Source organism: Saccostrea echinata, unplaced genomic scaffold (assembly GCF_033153115.1).
Source record: "Saccostrea echinata isolate AGI-Se365-2 ecotype Australia unplaced genomic scaffold, CSIRO_AGI_Sech_v1 ptg000045l, whole genome shotgun sequence".
Lineage (NCBI taxonomy): Eukaryota > Metazoa > Mollusca > Bivalvia > Ostreida > Ostreidae > Saccostrea > Saccostrea echinata.
Genome location: NW_026889794.1, coordinates 773390 through 800350, shown reverse-complemented (window position 1 = coordinate 800350; position 26961 = coordinate 773390). Strand labels below are relative to the sequence as shown.

At 33.4% G+C, this 26961-nt stretch overlaps 2 protein-coding genes across 3 annotated transcripts; both read right to left on the bottom strand.

The window, feature by feature from the left end:
* Window positions 1-3211: 3211 nt before the first annotated feature.
* LOC133201731 (uncharacterized) lies at window positions 3212-15820 on the bottom strand. 2 transcript variants are annotated; one of them, XM_061337519.1, is made up of 9 exons: window positions 15748-15820; window positions 14056-14261; window positions 13685-13781; window positions 11275-11455; window positions 9944-10029; window positions 8091-8884; window positions 6760-6899; window positions 5927-6114; window positions 3212-4908 (listed from the first exon to the last, which is right to left on the bottom strand). In XM_061337519.1, the coding sequence occupies exons 4-9, from the start codon at window positions 11451-11453 to the stop codon at window positions 4112-4114; spliced, it is 2184 nt and encodes a 727-aa protein (XP_061193503.1). In that variant the 5' UTR covers window positions 11454-11455; window positions 13685-13781; window positions 14056-14261; window positions 15748-15820; the 3' UTR covers window positions 3212-4111. The 2 variants fall into 2 exon arrangements, with proteins under 2 accessions (XP_061193503.1, XP_061193504.1); XM_061337520.1 differs by lacking the exons at window positions 13685-13781; window positions 14056-14261; window positions 15748-15820 and having other exon boundaries at window positions 9944-10027; window positions 11271-11363.
* Window positions 15821-16110: 290 nt separating this feature from the next.
* On the bottom strand, window positions 16111-17741 carry LOC133201602 (uncharacterized). Its single transcript, XM_061337398.1, has one exon. It carries the CDS (start codon window positions 17503-17505, stop codon window positions 16111-16113), a length of 1395 nt encoding a protein of 464 aa, XP_061193382.1. The 5' UTR covers window positions 17506-17741.
* Window positions 17742-26961: the final 9220 nt, after the last annotated feature.

Below are 26961 nucleotides of genomic sequence, written 5' to 3'. Positions count from 1 at the left end.
TATTTCATTATTTAAAGAGTTTTGTTGCTTGTAATATTTTGTGAGTAAAGAAAAAACTGGTCATAGTGTGAAAAATTGAGGTATTTTCCGAGAAATACTCAGGGGCCACTAGCATGAAAAGTAGGTCATTGACCTAGTTATTTGAAATTGAAATTTAACACAAGAATCATAAGTGTACAATGTGCAATAGGTGGTTTTTCGTTCTTATCAGTGGAATTTTTTGTCATCTGAGTAAACGTCATCCTTAAGTCAAGAGTCATATCACAAACATGATTTAAATGCCACTATTTGTCAGGAGCTGCGTGGCGTAGTGGTTAGCGTGTTAGTCTCAATTCAATATGATACTACGTATTTTATTGTTAGGGGTTCGAATCCCACGAATACCATTTTATTTTTTTCATAAAAGAATAATTTTTTCCGAGATCTTTTTTTTTCTCAGAAAAGTTTTGTTGATCATAATTTAATAAATTTCAATAATGAGAACTTTATTTTAAAGACTTAATTCATAAATTGAATATGATTTTATTAATATCGGAAGCTATAGGCATTCTGCACGCCTTGTTCACCCATCTTCTTTTTAATTTGAATGGAATTTAGATTAACAGGTCATTTTTAGCGGTCATTATAATGACCGGGTCATTATACCCACGTGCAATGATTCCTAGGTCATTATTGCTTTAATCGGTACTTTTGGGAGTCATTATTGAGTTTAAAAGCCTTCTAACAAACCAATCAAATTTGAGTATTCTTAATAGAGGTATACTTATCTAATTTAATCGATTTCTTTTTTAAAAACGGATCTACAAGCATCCTTGGTTGAAGCGGATTAATTCAAGTTTGTTCAAATGAAGAGCCACGCCTCTTTCTAAGAAAGATACTAATTTTGTAACATCTTTTTAAAATCTTCTCAAGAACCACTGGACCAGAAAAATGAAAAATTAAACATATATGAAAGCTTCTTGTCCTAGCTAGTGTAAATTTAAGTTTATTAAAATCACGGGGGGGGGGGGGGGGTAGAGAGCAATAAATGATCAAGGTTTCATATGAATATCTTTTTGGATCTGTCTCTGATTTAAAGAATATTGACTACAAGTTGTTTTCGTGCGTAACATAGATAAAATCAAGCATCGAAATAAATATATATCACACAGGCATAAGCTCTTACCGGAGCTAGAGAACTGTCAAGCAGAGCATTCCTTTGCAGGTAATAATTTTTCTGCAGTGTTGCAACTGTCCTTCAGCGTAAAAACAGAGAAATCGTTTTATTGGTATTTTTTATTTAAAAAAAAAGAAGCAAAAAAGTATACACACTTATTTCATAAGTAAACAATAAATGAACATGTGTTATATTTGTCAACGAAACAGAACATCAATCAGACGAGGCGTGTTCTTCAAGGACTTTCCCAGAATTGGAGAGAAAATAAAATGGATTTATTTCACATATAATTCTTATTCATTTGTATTGATAATTAAATGAACATTTAAGAATTTCTGTTCTTTTGTTGATCAGTACAATCCTTCTTTTATTACAAATAATTGTACGGAAAAAAGAAAATAAAGTTAACAAAAGAACATGGATAATACCAAATAAGGGTCGGTTCTGAAATCAGAAAAAGTGCATCTTTTTCAAAACAGGTTAAGGGATGTAACTCATATCGAAGTGATACAACAAAATTTTGTGACCAGCGGCAACAAGTAGCTGGTTCTCCAATATAGATATGCTTCTTGGTTTCTCGTCTATATCTAAATCTGCTTTATGAACGCCATTCATGTCAAAAACAACTAGACGGTACCTGTCAAAGTCAGATATAAATACATTGTCATATTTATCGAAAGCTATCGATCCTGGATTACAATATCGGGTTTTAAATATAATTCCGTTTTCTTTAATTAAGGTGTTTGGCTTCTGACAACAAAAATAATTAAAAATTTAATTTTTCTTTTTTAATTGTAAGAATAAACATAATTAATTATTTTAAGCCAAAAAAATGCATATGTATATGATTTGGTTTACAAGCTATAGGCGTTTATGCCAAAGGGAGGTAAATCTCTCATTTTAGTAAAGAAAAAGACCAAAAATGCGTCCAACGTATTTAATATTCCCTTTAACCTAAAAAATATTTTCAAATCATTTTGACTTTTTGTTATCTTTTAAAAGTAGTCATAAGGAAAATAAATATTGATGAAATAATGATGGTAATCAACCGAAGATAAAATTAATTCTTTAAAAAAATGCACACACCCCTGTGCAAAAATTCGCTTATTTTTCCTTTTGGGGGCTTGTAAAATAAGCTTGGAAAATGAATTAGAAATAATTAAAAAGTTAATTTTTTTCTAGTTAATTATTTCTTAGTTGTAGTGCTTTCAAACAATGTAAAATATTGTATATCTACATGAGTTACTTTAAAAGATATTTTCATTTGAATTTCCTCTGACCGAATTTTCCTCAAATTTTGAACAGAGGAAATTCGGATTGATTATATTTGCTTCCTACATTATTTAGCCTGTTATTTTTGATGAATTTTCCATTTGCATGAATGTATGATTGTATTAAAACTCATTCTTTCTCTTAAAAAAAGGACATTAAAATATATTAGTGAACGACTATATTTGATATTGAGGGGGAAAGAGGGGGGGGGGGGGGGGGTATCGAGTCAGATTATTTTCGTGCCCTCTCAAGACAGAATATTTATTTGCAAGAAGACCGGATACAGATTATTAAATTTCATTCTTGGAAAAATTCTGAAAACTCTACTTCTTTGGGTTTTAATCTTTCATATTACAAAGCTGGTCTCACAGTATATAAACTTCCCAGATTAACAAAACTTAAATCTACAGTATGTAATGATGCTTTCACACAAGTTTCATCTTCTCTTGCCCAGTGGTTCTTGAGAAATTTTTTTAAAGATGCTACCAAATTCTTAATTATCTTCCCTTGAAAGAGGGCGTGGCACTCCTGTGAACAAACTTAAATCCCCTTACCCCAAGGATGCTTTGTGGCAAGTTTGGTTGAAATTGGTCCAGTGGTTCTTGAGAAGAAATCAAAAATGTGAAAAGTTTACAGACATTGTGATAGTTATCGGTATTTCAAATTGTTACCGGTACATGTAACATACAAAAATTTAATGGCACTGCTGTATACTGTAAACATTAAGGTTTTTTATCGTCTTTGACAGAAAGCTGCTTCCACTATATCAAGAACATCACAAACTTTATGACGTGTATATTTATTGGTACACAATCAGAAATGTGCCAAAATCAAACCTAGCTTGACTTGTTGAAAAATTAATCACCACCAAGTATAGTGCATGCACAATATACATTTGCAGTATGTCCTTTCATATTCATTTGTGCATATTTCAATTTATGCACATAGCTTTCTTCAATAAATATCAATGAACAGAATTTAGATTCTCATGTATGGTCAATAAATCATTGTCAATTCAGTTTCTAAATTGGATTTATTTTGAATGGAAAGAAAATGTTTTGTTCAACTACAAACTACCAATAACACTAGACATTGAAACATGTTTCATATGCAACAGTACATTGCATAATTATACCCCCGCTCCGAAGGAGAGGGAGTATATACTGTTTTATCCTTGTGTGTCTGTCTGTCCATAACAAATTTTTGTCGCAGTTTTCTCAGCAACCACTTATAGCAGATACTTGAAGTTTTAACACTCACTTTGTTTAGGCATGCCATATAGTAAGATTTATTTTGTACGAATCCAATTTCAACTTCCTGTTTATCTGTGCGTCTGTCAATACCATGCATAACAAATTTTCGTCACAGTTTTCTCAGCAACTACTCATCGGAGATGTTTGAAATCTTAGCACACTCTTTGTTTAGGCATGCCATTTGGTGGGATTCATTTTTGTACGAATCCAGTGTCAACTTCCTGTTTATTCCTGTGTCTGTCCATAGCTGAACTTGTGTATATTCACATCAGAGGGTATATTCACATCAGTGCTCAGAGCGGGGGTATTACTAGTACATCAACAACTCGTGGGGTTCCAATTTGAGTGAAAAATTCTCAAAGGGACGTAAAACAAACAAACAAACAATAACATACAAAGAACATCATACATTCACAAACAAATAACTGCATTACTGCTCAGACCTGAAATAATCTGCAACAGAATCAATGATTTTTTTAGATTTTGTCACACGCACACTATTATCAGCTATCTCTGACAGCACATCCTGCACTCCCTCCCTACCATTTCTCTGATATGCAAGTTGTAAGTGGGATAAGGAGAGTCCACTGCCGGCAATCTTATTTCCCATTCCATTCGAAATTACCTTTTGGTCCAATAAAGGCCTTAGTGTACTCATTAGATGCTTTGTTGTGTTCTTGTGATGAAACACGGCAACGGCAGAGTTCAAGGTGAAGGATGCAGCAACTTTGACTTCATGGGAGGGTCCTGTATGATCGACCAATCTCTTCAAGGCTATGACATCCTGTAATGAGTCATGCGCACTGTATTTGTCTTGTAGAATTTCTGCAAAGAGGTGTAACTGCGAGTATGACGAAAGGTTTGGATGTGACATTTTGAAAAGAGGAATTGTATCAATGAAGCCAGTGACTGCAGATGAAAATGTCTCCAAAATGTTTAGTTTACTCAAAATGTTGAAGAGCACAGGAAGGTCAAACACTTTAGAGTTATGCCCAACTAGAACAACATCTGGACCCGACATCTTCATGAAGTCCATAAACTGGATCAGAGCATCTTTAATGCTGACTGTCTCAACTTCCTCATGATTGTGGTACATTTTATTGTTGACTACTTGTATTCCAGTTATTTCTGTAGCTTTTGATGTCATTGGTTTTTTTGGAATGATGTACTTGTTGAATACCTCATCATTTCTAACTGCAGATAACTGCACAATATGAGAATCCCTTGCTGAAAATAAAAACAAGTATATTCAAGTTTTTGAAATTCAAAACATAAAATATCCAAACAAATCCATTGATATATGCACTATTTCAAAAATTTTGAAACAATGAAATACTAGTGCCCCTCTTCCCCAAGCCTTAACTCCTGTCGAAAATGCTTGAACTCTTTCAGAGTATGCATTTTCTTTTAATTCAGTGTTGTCAGATTAGGAAAAGTAAAGTTTTGAAAGAACGATATAAAACATGCTCAACTACCAATACCAGAATCATAGAGGTTTAAAAACTTCTTTTATGCCATTTCAAAATATGCATTTGCTTTTATTCAATATTAGCAACAGAAAATATATAATTTTTGAAAAACATATATTACCTCTGTATAAATTATGTGCATTTAGTTTCATTGGTTTTTGTCCCACCCACAGGCCTCTGAGGTGCAAGAGTCATAACATTTAAATTCCTCTTTACTCTGAAGATACTTTATACCAAACATTGGGGGGGGGGGGGGGGGGAGCCATATAGTTTTCAGGAAGTTAAAAATGTTTATTAGTTTACACATGGCAGACAGTGGACAGGGACCAATTACAAAAGGTCATATGAGTGTCTCAAATCTTCGAAATTAATCATGTTTTCATACATTCCTTTTGCATATGCTTCCCATACATCTGGTGGATATCAATCAGGAAATAAATTTTGAGATTACATGGGTGTGATATCACAATTGTTTATGACTGAAAGTGTTGTCATGGAGTTTTGCTGCTAAGGCTCGGAGATAGAATATCATATTCATTCATATTCAACCGCAAAACATGATAGATCCTTCTTTTATAGAATTGTTTACTTGATCGTGATTCCCATATCTTGTGATAAACACTTCTTGGTGGTTTTTGTGACAAACAGATTAGAAATTTTCTTGCTGTTTACAAAATGCTGGGTTTATTCCTTCGACATCCATATAGAAGAAATACTGGAAGAGTGCCATAACCATCAGCATTGACTAGACATTCAAAACTCATTTAGGTTCTTACCGAGTCCAGTAGTTTCCAAGTCGAAATAGATCTCTTCAGCATTTAACAACTGACTTGAAGGAAGATGATCATACTTTGGAATTGTTTTTGGAGCTGGAATTTCATCAATGTCCGAGGCATGGTGGAGATCACATCCTGTCAAATAACTGACGCCTTCCCTTGTCTCTTTTGTAGAAAGACTTTGAATTCTGTAAAGAAGTTGTATATTGTAAAACAAATAATTCCAAATTGAGGTCTTACAAGAGGCCTAGCAAAATAAACACTCACCTGATGTACAGCCAATAAAAAAAAATTACTTAGTAAAGACTGGTTGCACAGTTCTGATAGAACGTTTCAAGCTATTCTAAACCACAATTTTGTACATTACAGGGTGAAAGAAATTTCAGTGACCACTTGGCAAAGCAAATAAATATGAAGCATAACCATTCATCTCAATGGAGATTTTGCTTGTCCCATATGACTCACTTTTCCAATATAAAATAGATATTCAACAATATAGCAAAAAATATACCTCCAAATGAATTGGAAAAAAATATTTATCAAACCACTGGTTGATTCATTCCAGAAAATGTCCTCTTCATTAATTTTATACTTATATCAAACTTTTTATGACAATTTGCAACCAGAAGAGACTCACTATTTATAACAAGCATAAATCTTTGGTGATTCAGAAAACAATAGATCTTAGTAAGATTCAAGAGTTTTTTTCAATTCTCACTTTAAATATATACTTATCAGCAGGGACATCCACTTGTCCTTGGTTGGTTTTCACTTTTCAGTTAGACAAGAGTTTTGTTGCACTCTGACAAATGACAATAAAAGTATACTAGTACCTCTTGGCTTTCAATTCTCTCCTTCTCCTTTTAAATTTCTGTGTCATTGAAATGGCCTTCTGTCGTTTTCTTTGGAGATCCCTCAGAATGCACTGTCTTCGAGTATAGTAGCCAGGAGAGAGGCCTAATTTCTTGTTCACCTTTAATAAGGATATAAGAATCCATTATGTACAACTAAATATGCAATACATTCATTAATCTGCTTTTGATTAAAATTTGCAGAATTTTAAAATCTAAGAGATTAATATTCTCACATAACAAAAGTACACACAGTAGAAATATTGTTAGGAATATATGTAATGCAAACAACATACATTATAAAACAAATGGATCATGGGCCTTGATGGTCACCTTTACTATGGCTACTTTGGCCCCGCCCCAAGCTCTAACTTGGGACTAAACTCGCTCCTTTTTTTACCATTGGCCTTGCTGTTTTTCACTTGATTCCCCCCCCCCCCCTTTGTAGTACTTATTGTGGCCCCACCCTACCCCAAGGGGTCATGATTTGAACAATTTAGAATCTACACTACCCCAGAATGCTTCCACATAAGTTTCAGCTTTTCTGGCCCAGTGGTTCTTGAGAAGATTTTTAAAGATTTTTACTACATATTTCAATGTAAATCTTGGATTCCCTATTGTGGCCCCGCCCTACCCCCCAGGTGTCATGATTTCAACAATTTAGAATCTACACTACCCCAGAATGCTTCCAAATAAGTTTCAGCCTTTCTGGCCCAGTGGTTCTTGAGAAGAAGATATTTAAAGATTTTTACTATATATTTCAATGTAAAACTTGGATTCCCTATTGTGGCCCAGCCCTACCCCCGGGGGTCATGATTTGAACAATCTAGAAACAACACTACCCCAGAATGCTTCCAAATAAGTTTCAGCCTTTCTGGCATAGTGGTTCTTGAGAAGAAGATTTTTAAAGATTTTTACTATATATTTCAATGTAAAACTTGGATTCCCTATTGTGGACCTGCCCTACCCCGGGGGTCATGATTTGAACAATTTAGAATTTACACTACCCCAGGATGCTTCCACATAAGTTTCAGCTTTTCTGGCCCAGTGGTTCTTGAGAAGAAGATTTTTTAATGACCCCACCCAATTTTTGTATTTTCTTGATTATCTCCCCTTTGAAGAGAACTTGGCCCTTCATTTTAACAATTTAAGCTCTTCTTCACCCAAGGATGCTTTGTACCAAGTTTGGTTAAAATTGGCCCAGTGGTTCTTGAGAAGAAGTTGAAAACGTGAAAAGTTTACAGATGGATGGAGAGACGGATGACGGACAACGGGTGATCAGAAAAGCTCACTTGAGCTAAAAATTAACATACCTTTATAAGATATCTGTGACCTTCATTTTTCTGAGCTACACACGCAGCAACTCTATATCTGAGGCTTGAAGAGGAGCTGTAATGATGGGTCTTTGGGGCTTTTGCAGACACCATTCTGTTAAAACTCTCATTTGATTGCGTGCTTCCTAAACATGAAAGACGATCAGAATGACTTGCATATGAACTGAAAACTTCTTTGAGATCATCCTGAAGGAACCTATCTTTGAGCGGTTTTCCATGTGGAAGAGACTTGTAGCGCAGGTTAGGGTTGTCGATGAACTTGCACCACCGTGCGGAGCAGTGTTCGTGATCTCCAAAGATGTGGTATGGTATTGATGAGAGGTCTTCTTGGATTTGAAGAGCATTTCCTTTTCCCTGTGCTATGGAGTAACTGAAGCACTTTTGAATATACTTTATAACAGACAAAGTTAGAGATGAATGTTCTTTCTTCAAGGTAAACAAAGAGTTTGTAAACAGTTTCTTCAGATGATTTTTATCAGACAACTTCTTGATATTAGCATTGACATTAGTTTTTAATCTTGCTATTGTGGTGGTATCTTCATCTCCTATGATTCCGTCAATGGTTATTCCTTCACTTTTCTGTAAATCTTCTACCATCTCAATAACCATATCTGCCTCCATGGCCTTTGAACTTCCCTCCCAGTTCTTTGAGCACTCATGGGCTGCTGGATTCTTGTTGGTTGTTTCAGCTACACTGCATACTCTGCAATTCTTTGACCTCACAGAATATGACAATACTTTGCCAGAGAGAGGGCCAACCATGGAACAATGACCTAAAAAAGTACATATTTTGAAGTAAAAGAAAAATTTAACACCCAATTTCAAAACAATGCCAATGGGTTATCACACTTTAGAAGATAATCTATACAAAAGTTTTTCCTTTCTTTATTCCTCTGAATAAAATTCACCTAATATTGCTAATGAGAGTGCTTGCATATTGATTTGACTCATTAAGGCTCTTCCTTAATGAGTTTTTTCCTATAAATTCCCATGTAAAAATTATATCCCTTTTTGTGGCTCCATCTTACCCCCTTGGGGCCATAGTTCAAACAAAATTGAATATGCTTTACCTGAGCATGCTTGTATCTATACATGACTACTAATGGCTGTTCTTTGGAAGAATATTTTAAAATTTCAATGTACAGTTGAACTTTGGGATACATGTATCTTTTTCATAAAATGTTTCTTTCTTTCTATCATATAAATCCCCGATATCTTAACCGTGTATTCATGGTACAGGTGTGGATTTAAAACACTCTTTTTGAGGTAAACTAAATAAATATCGAAGGCATGGTGCCTGAAGATTTCTTGAATATCAATAGATAATCAATAGATAATCAGGGTCATATTGACATCGCTGCAATATGCCATACACATACTCGAATTTCTAGAGAGGGAGAGAGAGATGTCAACAATGAAGCCGATCGATAGCCCCACCTCCTATAAATTTGATTACGTGACCTAAAAACCACTCCGGGTACATGCCAAATTCCGGAAGACGACACTAATGTATCGTTGCTTCAATTTTGATTCATGGCAAAAGGCCTTGCTTTTGTACAAATGTTCTACCTAATATAACCATGTATACGTAACTCTTTCTATTGCTTGCAATATATTTTGGATTCACTTCATTTACAGCTTGGTAGAGGAATTGCAAAAAGATCCAAAGGGCGTTAACTCCACCCATTCTTTACTGCATCTGTTTGCATACATATTTATTGGAATCATGTCCTGAGCAAAATTAATGCATAATTCATGGGGGACGCAGGCCAAAATAAATCACTCTATGCATTAATATTTGTTTCATTTTCCTAAAATTTGTCTATTTTTACCTGACAAACTATCATATGTCTTTCCACTTCCCCGTTTTTGCCATCCAGCATCTACAGCAACAACTAGTCCCTTTTCATTCATCTCTCTGAAAGATAGTTAAATAACAGACATCAGTTATTAGCCTGTGAACCTGTCTCCTTTAGAACACCTCCCTAATATGCATAACAATCTGCATATTTATCAGCACTAATTATGCAGTAGATGACTAAAACTAACATTTATAAGTATATCTAGTAACTGCGAAGCAGTATATAAAAAGTCATAAACTGTTCCAACCCAAGTTATACCAGTATATGTAGCTATTAAATTCACTCCTTATAATTTAATTTTTTAAATCAATAAGACAATTTCTCCTTCAGAAATGCCTTCGAATTGCACATATTTTAAAAGTAACACCAAGCGGATTGATACGTTTTTGACGTACATTAAGTCATTGTGACGTAGGCAACACAGGTTATACCATAAAAACTAAAATTTTTTATCCAATCAAATAATGCGTTACAACCAAAATTAAATTTTTTATAAATATTTTGACTCCATGCGGTGGACCAAAATGTAGACTAAAGGAGTTATATGATTTATTCAAAGTTTAATCAACACAACATTGGGATGCTTCAATATAAATATGATCAACATGGTCCTGCTGGTTTTTTTTCCTTTACACATGCATTATGTAAAATTTGACTGCTCTGATTTTGGCTCAACTCTAACCCCAGTGCTAATAATTTTTTTTTAAAAATCTACTCTTCACATCTTAGATATGTGTTAGTAATTTATAGGATTTAGTGTGATCTTGCAACTCTATCTTATGTACTCCTTTATAAAACTCTAATCCGCTATTGTAGTCTCAACCTAATTTAAAAAAAAAAAAAACCATTTTTCCTATATATTCTTGAATAAAATTTGATCACCTTTTGTAAAAACCCTAGTCCTGGGGGGTCATGATTTTTACACTATGTAATGAAGCTAGCTTTCACATAAATTTCCTCTTTCCTGGCCAAGTGGTTCTTAAAGAAGACTTTTAAAACATAACATTAAATTTTCTCTAATTATTAATTATCTCCCTTTTAAAGAAAACATGACTCTTCATTTGAACAAACTTGAATCCTGACCTTTCATTTGCACAAACTTGAATCCCTTTACCCAAAGATGCTTTGTGGCAAGTACGGTTGAAATTGGTTTGTGTGGAGAAGTCGAAAATGTGAGAAGTTAACAGATGACCACTACACATGGTTGCTGGACACCCTTTGATCAGAAAAGCTCAATTGAGCCTTTGGCTCAGTTGAGCTAAAAAGTGAGATTTTAAACTGAATTTATATTGTATACACACTCATTCATCATTCCCAGTTCCTTCTGCAAAGCATTAGACATAGACTCTGCAGCAACATCTTGGACAGCTCTGCCAATCTCTTTCTGTCTATTGTCTAGCATGGCATGACTAACAGGTGGTATATTCAGCTCAGAAAGGAGACTGTTAACTTGAGTTACACCAATGCCAACATGTACCATTGCTGTAAATACAAATTCAAAAATGAAAAAAAAATATCAATCTAATTAAAACAAGAGGCTCTTGAACCACAACACTCACCTGAGTCTCATTTTTCTCTGTATTCCCAGGAAATAAAAAAAAAAAAAGATCCATACTGTACTCAAACCCCCAAGGGGTAATGGCTACCAAACTTAAATTGATCTACATAACATTGGGATGATTCAATATCAATATGATTAATACGGTTATATGGCTTTGCTCTTCTACAGAGAAGATGATTTTTAATTTTTAAAGATTTTTTCCATGTACTATTGCATTATGTAAAATCTGTTAAGTCCAGTGGTTCAGAGAACAAATCTAAACAAGAAGTCTGTGAGCCAATGCTCACTAGTAATACCCCTGCTCTGATGTAAATATATGTTCTCATGTAGAAACACAGATATAGAGAATTTACGGATATAGTGAAGTTTTTTGGAATCCCCAGCAAAATTCTTAACAAATCCTAAGAAAATATTACAGCTATAACAAACTCTGATATGACGAATTTACAGATATAGCAAACTGATTTTGTGTCCCGTAGAGATTAAAAATAATAAAAATTACATCTTTTATAATGAATTTTTATAATGAATTGCAAATTCAATATATATACTTTAACAAATTCGTAATACAGATATAACGAATTACGGATATAGCGAAGTAATTTCACAGGTCCCTTGGACTTTGCTATAACTGAGTTTTACTGTATATACACAAGTTCAGTTGCGACAGAAATTTGGTATGGACAGACGCATGAATAAACAGGAAGTAGACATCTGATTCGTATAAAAATGAATCCCACCATATGGCATGAGAAAACAAGAGCACCGCTAAGAGGAGCATCCCCTCGCAGAGGAACTTCACCAGTAATGGTAATGTCTCCATACGAGAGAATAATTCTCAAGAGGGATGTTAAGAAAGATACAATCACCTAGTTATCAAGGGCACCCACTATTACTATATAAAGTTTACAATAAGGTAAAGTACATAAAATGTATTGCAACACTAATTAATTTTTTAACAAAAGTCAAAGTTGATATTATCTTGGGGGGGGGGGGGGATGGGGGATCCATTTTTAACAAAAATTAAAAGTGCATATCATATTGGTGGGGAGAGGTGGGGGCATAACATGCATACGTAATTGGGCAGTTTCCCTTATTCCTAGCAGAAACATATCACGTATGCTCTAAGTTTCAGTAATTTACCTATGCAATATGCATAAAATCTGAGAATACCTGTGGACGCAATATTTTTTCGTAATGAAAAATAACAATATGTCAGTGTTGAGAGGTCAATGAAACTTGCGAAATGTCTTTATAGCTTTCAGAAGAAATAAGGATAAATTCTATATTGTAAACAGACACATGTGGAAATTTAATAATGAAACTGCAACGTTCATCAAATTATTTCAATTACTCAGTGTCAGAGATGACACTTTTAATTCAGACAGATTGTCTCAAGATACGCACAATAATATGACAATATAAATATGCAAATACATAGTAGAACTTACTGAAGCGAGTCTATCGAAGCTATCCGAATTTACCAGTTTGATTAACAGGAAGTGAGTATTGTCAAGTCGTACATAAAATTTCAGGGCTTGAAGGTACGCAATATTTAAAGAAATATTTCACTGATTAACTTGAAAATGAATAGGATTTGTCCTTTCACAATCCCACATAAGTATGTGGAAGCTGAGATTTGATAGTTCAAAGGTTCTCCTTAAATCTTGCCAACAAGCTGTAACGGACACACTAACACACACACAAACACACACATATATGCACAGTAGCGATGCTATATCCTCTCCGCAACTAGCTGCGCGAGGGGATAACAAAGAGTGTGCTAAAAACACAAGGGTAAAACAGTTTACCCCCCTCTCCTTTGGAGCAGGGGTATAATTTTGTAAAGTTAACAGACAGACAGATAAATGGAAAAACTTAGATCAGAAAGCTCAAATGAGCCTCTGGCTTCAATAAGTTAAAAATGGCTTCTCAACAAGTTTTTATTCTGAACTAAACATTATATATATATATATATATATAAATTCTTTCAAGTTCATGCAAAACAAGTGGCACTTATGAAATCTTTGAACAATGGGGAAAAACCTATACGTACAAAAATGAGCTAAAATTTAATTAGGCTCTTGTGACCTGACAAAAATTAATATATGTGTATCTGATGTAGGGGATGTGTAAGTGAAACTTCTCACCTGCTGATAGTTTTGTATTTACATCCCACACTTTTCCATGTTTTTTCCCCGTTTTTACATGGTTAATATGATTACACTTTGTATTGCTGCAACAGACCTGAAATGTGAATGTAAAACCAATGAATCCCCAGTTACAGGTCACTGTAATAAATTCATTCACCGTTAATGAATATCAAATGCTGGGGAAAAAAAGAATTTCAATATGCATCATTTCAAATATGATAAAAAAAAATATTGTAAAACCTTTCAAAACTTTTAATAAGGACATGGAATAATGCCTATTTTACATTGAGAAAAATCCATGAAAAAAAACCTTTCAAGCTTTCAAAGTTGTTTTCTAACTAACTGGACATAAATTTATGAGTTTATACCTTTAACAAAGAAGCTAAACCATGTGTCAGTACAGAAATTGTGTGTGAAAGTTGCAATGGTAAGCCACATTTACAACATCCCCGCAAGCCCTCAGCTAACACTCCAAGTTCTACCACTCTCCTTCCCTCCTTCCAATCCTCAGATGTAGTCACTTCTCCCCCATCCACCACCTCCTCTCTTTCCAGTATATTTAAATTTGGCAATTCTATTAATAAAGAATGAATAAATAAAAATTATCACCAGGATACACATAACGTTCTTTACTATCTACACATGCTGACAAGTTGACTACTTTTGATACACTTACAACAGTTCATAGTGCCGATATACAGCATATTTTTGACATTTAAGAGGTAAGTATATGCTATTTAGCATGTGCATATATGCATAACAAAATTCATGCATTCATGGTGTTGGGATAGTTAACTTGACAGGGTTGTGCATCCAAGTTCTGCTGTTTTGTTCCATTTTACTAAGAAGTAACACAATATAAACAATTTATTTCTATTATTATGGTTTTGGGCCAGTCTTTTTAAAATTTACTGGCCCAATGTGACAGTGAAAGTACTAGACTGCTGAGTTAAAAAATTGACCAGTAAAAATTTAAGCGATAGCCTGAGTGGCCAGTGAAAAAAAAAGTAATTATTTTTAGTCCTGGACCTGTTATAAGATAAATAAACCATCCTGATCAGTGGCGGATCCAGGAATTGCATAACAGTAGAAGGCAGGGGGTATGGGGGACTGCATTGACCCCCAGTGGGTCTAGGGCAAAGCCCTGGTGGGGGCCTGGAAGCTGATGAATTCTTACAAATAAGAGATGTTTTTTCCTTGATTTTAGGATAATGGACATAAAATTTCTACATACAAAAAATTCAAAAGGGGGGGGGGGGCTGGCCCTGTATCCACCTTTGCTGATAGAGATTTCCAAAGTTTCTCCAAATATGTTGTTGAAATCCATTTTATTTGTTTTCAATCTCTTATTTGCTATGACATCTCAACCACACATACATGATGACACAGCCTATTCACACTGTGTTACGAAAATACAAACAATTAATGAATAAAGGTAAAGGGAAAATCAAAGAAAATGTAACAACAGAAAATTCAATGTTTTGTAGTTGTATATGGAATTTATTTCAATCATGAGACAGGATTTTTTTTTAAAAATAGATTTTCATTTGTGTTTTCAAAGACACTTGTGAAAATATAAAAAAAAATCCTATCCCACTAGTGAAATAAATTCCATATTCAGCTACAAAACATTAATCATCCGCTATGTATCATGATACACTGGAACTGCATCTCAGTATTGTGATAAATATTGTGAGATTTCACCTTTCATACATTTTTGCATAATTTGTGTCAATCTGTTTTGTAATGTAACTTTCCATCACAATGTGAAGGGATCAAATGAGTATATTATTTCATCAAGCTTTAACATTTTATAATCTTTGAACCACAGCAATGAACAGCAAAAGTAAATTAAAAAAATATATATCTTCTATATATTTATTACATGTAGGTTAAACTATAAAAAAAATTAACATATAGGCCTATGACTTAAGGACTAGAACGGCGCACTGTAATGGACATCATGTGCCTTCCTTTAATATTTCTAAGATAGATCTAACATAGATGCAGATGTGCAAACTGGTTTTTTTTTTAGATATGATACACGTATGTATACAAACCTTGATCATGATCAATGTTAACAGGAGTTGCACTGGCGGAGTAATTGTGGTCTCTAAGAATAGCTCCCCTAATCCATCGGGTCAATTGCCCTGCAGATACTTTTTCATATCTCTTCTTCTTCGTTTTCGAAACGAACCCATGGCGTCTGTACTTTGGTTTCACCATCTTAACCAAAGTTTACGCGCCGAACGTTACTTCACGTCTGCTTTTTACTTACATTATCGTAATCCGTCTCACATGTCTTAATTTTCCGCGAAATATAAAATAGTTATTATATGTTTTCTTCTGGCACAAAAATCAATATTATGTTACTTTCTACGGATAATTATTATAATTACTTAAAATAAACTATTATTTTTCTGTCATACTGAATTCTTTATTAAAACGACATTCAGACCAATTTCCGGCAGTTCGAGTTGCGCGGTGTATTCAAATTCGTCAGAAGCGAAACACCTTAAGTAAACTCGCCGGTTTGCTGTGTCAGAGACTGCGAACAATCCATTTGGTAGACAACAAGCATGTCGCAGAAAACAAGGATGTGAATCTTTAGGCACATTTTTCACAGATACACTTGTCACAAGATTTTCCTTTTCAGTATATATTTTTGCTTTTGCTGTCCACATTATCTGATTTGAAGATGGAAGAGATGCACACAAAGATGATATCCCATGGCGAGTTTCCCGTAAAATTAAATCTCTGCTGAAGTCCGACATTTCATTGTCCGTCGACAAACAAGAAATACCATCCTTCCAAACAGAAACAGCTAATGCTTCGGAAACTTCAATTGATTTCAATATTTTACCAGATGTCAGTGAGACCATAAGCATTTTTTCATTAGCTTTATCCACTGTTACGAACTTGTCATTGCCAATCCAAGCAATGCCACTGTAAACGGGTCTCACAAAATTACACTTTTCTTTCGGGTAAATCTCCCTTATTAGTGTTATTCTACATTTTTTCCTGCTATTTTCCGTTTCTTCGTCATCTTCCGATGTTTGATCAGATGAAGAACTACCTGAATTGTCACTGGAATCCCCTGGTTCACGATACAAATCGCTATCCGTGATTGTATTGTTGTACGTCAGTTCTAACTCTGGTTCCGTTACATGAATCTCAATCTGCGGCAAACATTCTTCGAGTAAACACTCACAATCATTTAAAATACTTTCTTTTGTGAGGCTTTGGAAGCGTTCTTGAATTTTTCCGAATAAAGGAAAAACTTCATTATTCATTCCGTTTTGCATAATTTCAGAAAACTGTAGAGACGCTTCAATATTCTTAGCCACTTTAGATAATCTGTCATGTTCTTTTTGAAGGGATTGCATCTTTGGTTTTGCAAAGCCTTCTAATTCTTGCAGCATTTTATGCCGTGTTTTATCTATTTTACTTACTGCCTCCGAACATTTCTGCATTATATCTTTACGTAATTTTGTTTCCATTGATGTGACATCTTCTTTCCTGGATTCAATTGATCGTTTATTTTCCTCCAAAGTGGACAGTTTAGTTTTCAAATCGTCAAATAATTTTTGTATAATTAGTTGGTTTTCTCTTCTTAAAAGGGACGTAAGTTTGACTTCATGGTTCATGTGTTGTAGCAATTTGCAATCACAACAAGCAAATGCTTCACATGAAATACAGAAGTAGCTCAGTGCTCTCTTTTGATGCAGGTCGCAATTTGTTTTACACTGTGATGATCTTATTTCTTCATAATACTTTCCTGATCTTATTTCCGACAAAGACACTACACGGTGATGCATAGTTAAAGAGTTGAAAGTATGTCTCGATTTTGCACATTCTTTACAAAAGAATTCTAAACACGTTAGACATCTAGAGTTGGCTGGCTTGATTTCTTTAAATTTGACCTTGCAAAATGAACATTCATGGTTTGCTGAGTCCGTAAACGTTTTGAAAAGATCAGTTATGTTCTGCAGATACTCACTGGTTTTTAAATCATCAGGTTGTATCACAAAGTCCTCCTCGCACAGGGAGCAATGAAATAATTTCTTTTCAGAACATGTTTCGAAACAATTTAGAATACAAGTTTTACAGAATGAATGCAGGCATGGTAATGTTTTTGGTTCTGTGTATAATTTGGAACACAGGGAACATTTAAGATGCTCTGGGTGTCTGATTATAGATTGCCCTTCCATTTCATATATTTTCCTACAAATACGTACAGAGATTAAACACAAGTCTATTTGAGATTTACTCAGTTTAAGCAATTTTACTGAAATGCATTACTTAAAAAATGAATTGATATTCCTTGAATATTACCTATAAATTATTGATTCCAGTAACAGACCCCTGAAGTTACATTTGCTAATTTATAAACAATTCCTGTATAACCCAAAATGCTAAAATTGTCAACCCAGTAGGTAAGTTTTCTGGGTAAATGAGATGAAATACCCTTTATAGTATGGTAAACAATTTTTTGCAACAAGTTCATTATTTTAATTAAAAACGCAGCTCTAGTGTACAGGAAAAACCTGTAATTTTTCAGGAGGAATTTCCTGCACGAAATCAAGGGTTGCATTTACGCTATGACGTTAAATTATTTGCTATTTTACTATTTTTTGAAGTTGTTGCCATTTTACAAGAACTGATCATGACAAAGTAAAGTTACTCAAATATTTGTAAATTCTGTCAGAGATTCAGGAACACAAATCGTATAGTTTGTTTCTCAAGGTGACCCAAAGCATCAGTCATGATGCATTTTGAGATGAGGCATGGACACATGTTTTGTACCTATTGATGATCTTAAAAATAAACTAAAAGTTTACGTTCAGATATCGTTTACTTACCATACTTTAAGAAAAGCAGATGTTGAGAAGACAATAATATTATGGCTGCCGAGTTGTTTACCAGTGTACATGTATCTGGGTTAACGTCAATGCAATGCATCAATGGTTATCGATTGTCTGCACTTTAAATACTTGTTATACAAATTATTAGAGACTAGAGTGCTTGGCTTGGTGACATATTTTGCAACACTTGAAAAATGGAATTTTTTAAAATAGCCCATGTATGTGTTAATAGCCTTTATGTGGAATATAGCATGACAGTCTCTCTTGTAAAAAAAAAAAAGGGATACCGTTATGCCAATGAAAATATGTTGAAAATGCTTCCATGAAAAAGCTCTTTTAAATTTACCACAAAAAAGTTAAAGAATGAAATTTTTGACTTCGTTAAAAATGTCAATAAATGTAGTTTTTTTTTGGTCGGGTCAAACCTGATCTTTTAAGAAATGTTGAAAACGTGACAGTTTTTGCCAAACGATCATTATAGCAAATAAAAATCACGGGTCTTACGATTGAGGTTTTTAAACATTGAGACTTTGTGTCCCGACAACTGCTGGCGTAATTAGAGTTTGTAGTAGTAAAGACCAGTAGCAGTTAAATAGTCTGAATGTGACGGTTTCACAATAGCTAGACAAGTGTATAATGTCGCAACAAGAGTTTTAATTGTTTTTTAAAAAAATTTAACAAACATATCACGTAGTCACTTCTTGTTTGTTTGAAAATATAGTTTTATATTTCATGCAGCAATAAAATGAATGTACTGAGGGAAGTTGGGTATAGCGTATTAATTGGGCTACCAAAAGTCATACATATTTAACATTACTCTCTCAGTATTTATTTTAGAAAAAGCTGTATTCTACGATGAGAAAAATCGATTATAGTCATTGCAGATCCGGCTTCGGATGCAATTGCTGCAATATTTTTTATGCATGTTTTTTACCTTCCTAAATGAAGATGTTATATACGCTAGACAAATTTGCTAACGCACAACCAAAATAAATTTATATCTTTCTTTTCAAAGCTTGTTTATGATGTTTTTGATATATAATCATGTGACTTAAATAAAAATTGAGGCATTGAATGTCTTAATTAATAAATAACGACAATGTTTACTGAAGCGTAACCATTTCATAGAAATATTTTTAAAAAAAATCATGTCCATACTTTTTTTGTGGAATAAATTTCTATTTTTTTTCTTTGTGGTTGTGTTCTTTGTGTTTGTACTAATGAAAAACTTGGAAAAAAGTTACACCGTATGCGGCGTTTGACCTTAGAAGAGCGTGCTAAGACAGTCAGTATGGTGTCTGCAATGAGTTCTTTTGGAGAAATTTGTGAAAAATATAAAATAATTAAAAGATTATTCATTCTTCTAATGAAAAAGTGTTGCAAATTGATTAACAATCATAAAAAATGCTAATTAGTATAGATAGTGACGGTATTAAGTAAGCACCACACAATAATTTCAAGATTATTCCAAAAAAATCTGGGGCAACCGGAAGTTGGGTGGATTTGGTAAGGACAACAAGGCATTGGATGACTACTAAGCGATATGGTAATCAGTCAGAATATATTATTTGATCGAAAAGTGGGAGACTGCTCCCATCACAACCTCACGGACCACCTTTGGTAATCACCAACTTCATATCTTGGCAAAAACGGTGCGCAGTGCACGTCGGGATATTGGTTTTCGGGCAAGATGGTCCTTTAAGAGTCTTGTCATGACACCAAGACATTTGTTAATCCAACTGTTTTGGAAAAGATGACATTTTATGAAGCAGTACCGATCAGGCAAATGATCGATTCACAAATAAGAATAACAAGTGGTGCGTTAGCAATTTTGTCTAGTGTATCTCAAAAATTTCCGATTAAATATAGATTATTTGTACGTAAGGGGAACTTAACGCAGAATGAGTACCTTATACATAGGGGTGCGTTTTGTTGGAGTGTCATAGACATTTTAGTTCCCTACAGTGCGTTGCAAGTGATGCATGTACTTTTTTCTGCAAATTGGAACTTTATCAAAAAGATGATATATATATATATATATATATATATATATATATATATATATATATATATATATATATATATATATATATATATATATATATATATATATATGGTTGTGCCATTTAGGAGACCGCTCATATTTATATATTGGCATTAAGTAGCCTCGTAGAATAAGTGGACCAAAACCGGTCGCCTTAACATTTTGACCCTCTCTGAACAGAAAATTAATGACTTTTTAATATTAAATTGACAATAGTTAATTTTAGTTTAGTATATTTTTGTCCCTTAAATACAAAAAATATGCCAAAATTTTATGATTATAGAAATTTTTAAATTTAAATTTCAAGCAACGTATATATTGGTATTATTATATATCGTCATTATGTAGACCAGCTAAAACTTGCAAAATTAAATAAGATCTGCTATATATGTCTTATTTCTCCTAGTATTTAGTTTTAGATATTGTTCTCCCACTAATTTTGGGTATGTACAATTTGCTAAATAGAATAAAACTTTTTACGAGAAAATGAGCTTTAGAGTTTCGTGTTCATCAACTTCAAGGTTTTCGTGCGCAATGCCTTCCGAAAATTTTCGGAAATCCTCGGTATCCTTTACGACCTTCTGAGAAATAGGAGTCAGACAAAATTTTGGTAAGTAATAACAAATTATGATTTTTTAAAAATACTTATTCATGATATATTGACTATATATTATGCACCCAATATCTTGCGGTTAACGTCTGGTATTTATTCATTGATAAAGACTTACGTATACTTATTAGCATGGAGGAAATTCGAATTGTAGTTTACCAACAGCGTGGTTTCAACAGATCGTTTGTTTGTTTTGAACATATATTATTGACATAAGCAAATGGATCGGAAACAAGTTCTTACAACTTACTTGTTCCTAACAATTGATTACATGTACTTGAACAAAATAATTGTAATCTCTGCTTATTCATAAATATATACTGAATAGCATAATATTAGGCTGGTGGTATCGTTCTTGCGGAGATAAATTAAATATTCGATAATTTACCTGAAATACTAACTCTAATTTCCTATTATATGTGGGGTAGGGTTGGGTTGGAAATGGGAGTAAGGTGTTTCTAGGTTCAAACTTTTTTCACAGCCTAATCCAACCAGCCTTTCCTGAACAATTTTAATAGTAAAAGATTAATTGGGGGAGGGGAGGAGCCCCCCCCCCCCCTCCAACCACGATACCACATCTCTGATGTCTATGGCAGCGGATACATACATGCATATATGTACATACAAATTTATGTATCTGACAGCATCCCCCTTAGATTTCTTGTACATAAAACATAAAGTTGATTTGGACAAGCCCAATATAGCAACAATTTTGAAATATCTTCAAAAATAAAGAGGAATTAAGGGCTACAAACTGCTGAAAAATTCAAAGGGACCAGATTAATATTTTTGATCGGGTTAGGAGTGGGGTTTGGGTGCAGGATGTGTGGAAATATTTTGTGTATATTCCATATAGGCAAAAAGGCTGTAGGCTACACATCATTTTTTTTTTAAGGATAGAAATTTGGTTGAAAAGGGGGGAGAAAAGTTGATGATAAATGTTATCTATTAATTTCATTTTGTTGCAAATGCCAAAAAAAGAAGCATTTTTGACAATGCGCATTTTTGTACCCATACTTACAGTCTAACTTTCTGTTTAATGACAAAAATATTCCTATAACTGGAAATAAAAATTAAGCCAAAATTCAAGTATTATATTAGGTCTGCATCAGCCTCCTTGCTTACCCATTATTTGTGCCTCAAGTTAAATCTGTGACATCACACTAGCCGACACATTACATGTAGTAGAAAGTAATAATATTATTATACGCCAATGATATTCTAAACAATCTATTACACTGTACCTTTTGGCATGAATGGAGGATTAATTAACAGGTTATATCAGAGATAAGCATATCAGTTAATAGTTATATGTATTACACTTTCCATGATTGAGTAACAAAAGATATACTGTATAATTCTTGCAATATTTTTTCTATAATAGTAGACTCAGTTAACATCACCACCGTTAAAGAATTTCGATCTACAGCACTGCTGATTTAATTTCTCAGATTTTATTAGAGATCTACAAGTACCTTTACAGGTCACTTAATTAGTACATGTATCTCAAATTTAATTGGGCAAATGAGAATTTTGTCTTTAACAACTTAAATGACTCAAAAATGTATTGCATGTTCAACATGTTCAGGGTAAATTATTTCCTTTATCATGAATTTATTCTAGTTTTATGGGAGAATATATTTATAATTATGAAAGTACTAGTAAATCAGTCTACACATAAGTAAGAATTACCTCAACTATTTGAATTACTTCGCAGAATTTATTGCATTGTCTTTCTTACTTAACAATCATGTAAAACTTTATTTCATGGCCGTAGGAACGGGGGGGGGGTGCCCCCAATAATTGTGCCGAAATATAGAATACTAAAGAAAACATAGCTACTATATGCTTGTGCCCCCTCAATAAAAACGCCTGATGACCTTTTGTTTTTTTTTTAAGCTTGTCAAGGAATTTTGGTTGTTACATGTAGTGCCCCCCAAAGAAAATGCATGGCTGTCCCCCCTCCCCCAAACTGAAATTGCTTCTTACGGGCCTGTATTTATTGATTTAAATTTTTTTTTTTAATGTTTCATTTATTTATAAACCTATTAAGTGTTTCATTTTGAAAAGAAATATTAGAAGATAATCATAGTTTCAGAAAGAAGTTGAAATTAAATAATAAAAGAGACCCTAAGAAAAATTGCTTGTTGTCATTGTCAAGCTTGAACAAGTCCAGATTCATATGAAACAGATCCTGATCAATTTAAGCATTTTTTTTTTTAACATATAATGAAAAAAAATACTGTTTATCTTATGCAGTTGCCATGGAGAAATTAACTTGCTTATACTCTCAATTTAGTTACAAAACCATATAACAAGCAATATTTTTTTTATTTTAATAAAATTGTTATGCAGAGTCTACATATATTACTTGTATATCTACATATGTAGATTAGAAACTTTCGGTCGGGTTCAGTTTAATTTTGATCGGGTTAGTTAATACATTGTTGAGTCTTTTGATCAGCATCAGCATGGACATGGTTTGATGGTATGATAATATTTTTACAGTTTCAATTTCTAAACTTTCCAGGAAAGTTTAATTCCTGCATTTTGTACATTGGCTATATATATGCCGTATATTTTCCCATGAATTTTTTTTTGAAATTATATTTTTAAAATTCTGACAAGATTTCTGAGGAAATTTTTAACTGCCTAGGGTGAGATTTATGACAGTCTGAGACATTTTAAACCAAGTCTCTGAATAAATTAGATTTTGTTGACTTGTTTGCATTTATGCATTTATTTTTATTATAGTGTGTTCGGTACCACATAACATACGAGAATACCTTCTCCGGTATGTTGGAGAGAAGATTAGCAAGAAAAAATCGCGTGAGAAAATGAGAAGTTGACAGAAAAAGATTTTTTTCATTATCGAAAGGGACATGTACAACATTCATAATGGTAAGAAAAGATAATTATTTATAGTCATATTTATTTGTTTCTATAATGTTTCTTTCGATAACTTTTCACTCATATTGAAAAGCCAACACGTGAGAACCTCTGTACTCAGGACCCTTGAGCAATGAGTAATTTTGTTCATGCCAGCACCTACTACAACATGGGACCTCAGTTTCATTTGAACACCTGTCTCCACATCCTGCAGTGGGATTCGAACCTGTGATGTTAGGATCAACTCCTTTATCTGTGACTCTAAAGCAAACACTTAAACCACTGCGCCATGCAAGCAGCTAGTCATACATGTATTCCTTATGATGTGAGCTAGCATTATGAAAATTACATGTGCTGAAGATCATAGGTTGCTACATAGTTCTTTGTATGTTGCACTAAAAAAATATGGTGTTCATCAATGATTCATTTTGGTGTGCATCCTGCGTAAATTATGCACAAATTTTGCTCAGGACGCATTATTTTAATAAATGTGCATCCCAATGGACGCAATAAATTTATAGAAGAACGTGTATTATTTGGTATAATCCGATTTTAAACTTGACCGATTGCATCATATCCATGTGCTAAGCAATATGCATGAACAATTTTAACAGGTATATATAAGGTTGCCAACAACAGGTCAGATTTCACAATTGCAGCCAATTAACCAGCAATTATCAGAAAATATTTGAAAGTTAGATAACATAGTTCGATTATCACTGATTATGTCTATATTGTGGAACATTTCTGAAGCGAATACTATACCTTTGTAAAAGCTATACATGTAACCTGTATCATTTTTTGTTTTTTTTTGTTTTTTCCTTACAAGCTAAGAAGTTTAAAATTTAATCATTTTTATTTCTGACTGTTTTTTCATTTCTTCTTAAAAATTCTTTAATTATTTCATTCTGCTTCTGTGCATTTTATGACTGATACATTACAATGTGTGAGATCGTATGTACGATCTAAAAATAGAACCAAAGTGCACAGTTGACAATATATTATATTTATGACACAAAACATGTACTCTTACTTGGACAATTGATAGTAAAATTATAAAACTACTCACAGCAACAATAAAGCATTTGCTCTTTCGTGAAATAACTTTTTTAATTTCACCAGAATTTCCTCTGTAATATCTAATATATGACCCTTGGATTTGGATGCTCCGATTTTGTCATGGGACTCATTGTTGTCATTAAGGGGGGTCCTTTGGACCCATGATAACCATTTTCAAAATGAATCACTGGTTCATAGGTCTGGGACTAAAAGTTTATGAGGACATACTATCTTAATATCACCCACCCATTATCATCTGATCAGCATGATCAGTACTATTAAGCAGGAAAACAAATATTTGAAGAGACATACTGTAAAAATAATTTTGTAAGATCTTGGAAAACATGTAATTTTGGAAGTAGATTGACATATAAGTATATAATTTTTTTTTGTGGATAACAGTTGATTAGGGTAGGTGGTCACTGGTGTGATTTTGACCCATTATCTGATTATTTTTCATACTTAACTTAAGTTTTGTTCGAGTATATGTCAGTGTTTGTTATGCTACAACGTTTTCTGGGTAATTTTCTCTATGGAATACCTTTTTACAAGATTTCTTCTTTTTTTTGGAATTATTTATTGAATTTGCGAAATACATGTGTTCGACTTACAAGATATATGTGTTGGATTATTTCTAGTTAGAACAATCTAACTTTGTCTCGGAACAAGCCCTCGATCACCACAGTTAGAATATGTCCCATATACTAGCAATGTAGCATATTGGAAAGGATCCGCTCAGAAATGATTTTGAAGAATACAAAAAAAATTGCACTGAAAATAACTATCAAATTAATCATAACAAACCTTTTTGAGATTTTATATGCCTTTTAACCTAAAAAATAATCCATAGAAATAAGAAAATTCAACTCATTTTCTCAACCTTTTTTCCTCGCTTCAAAGGACAAGGTATGGTAACGGCTGAATCTGGCCCCTTATTTGATGTAAAAATCAGAACATAGTTAAAATAGTGATAGTTTGTAGTTAAGAACTAAAAATGATGCTTGTTTTAAAACCAGCACTAATTTTGATTCAAAGCTTACACAGAGACCAGAAGAGGGTGCAGAAGTAGGACAATTTCCTGAATTTTCTCAATTCTCTTGGAATATCCTCAAATTTGAGATACTTTTCACTTCGGGAAACATAGAGCACAAGCTTGCCTATCTGAGATTTTTATACATAAGATGCGTCTGATACTAGTATATGAAATATATAAATTTGGTAGATAGGCAAGCTTGTGCTCTATGTTTTCTGAAACAAAATGTGCTGTAAAATCAATGAAAATTTGCATAAAATGAGAAAATTCGGAAATTGACATATTTTCTGATCTTCCTGTGACCTGTATGTATCACATAACTTAGAACCAATACTCATTTTCTGGCAGGGGTGACAACAGGTTTCTATTGATAAACTGTTGTATCATTCTAAACAACACCCTAAACCAGGGGCCAAAAAGGGGTCTTAGCCTATCTTGTCCTTTACACGCCATGTTGAATTCAGAACTCTCTGGATTGTTCAAAGAAAATGCAGTCAGTTCGAGTTATCGAACTTGCTTATTTTGATAAATTGCCAATACACGGAACGAATTCTATCTTTAAACCAGGTCCGTAGGACAATATCATTTTAATGATTAGAACATTCTAACCTAGGTTATTGAGATCACAGCAACAATATATAAAAAAAATTAAAATTGAAATTATAATTTGCATCATCTCTTTTAAAAAAGAAAATATAAATTCATATTATTTTGTAAAACCAAAAAATATTGGTTTAAATATACTGACAATAAAAAAAAGAGACAATAATTCTC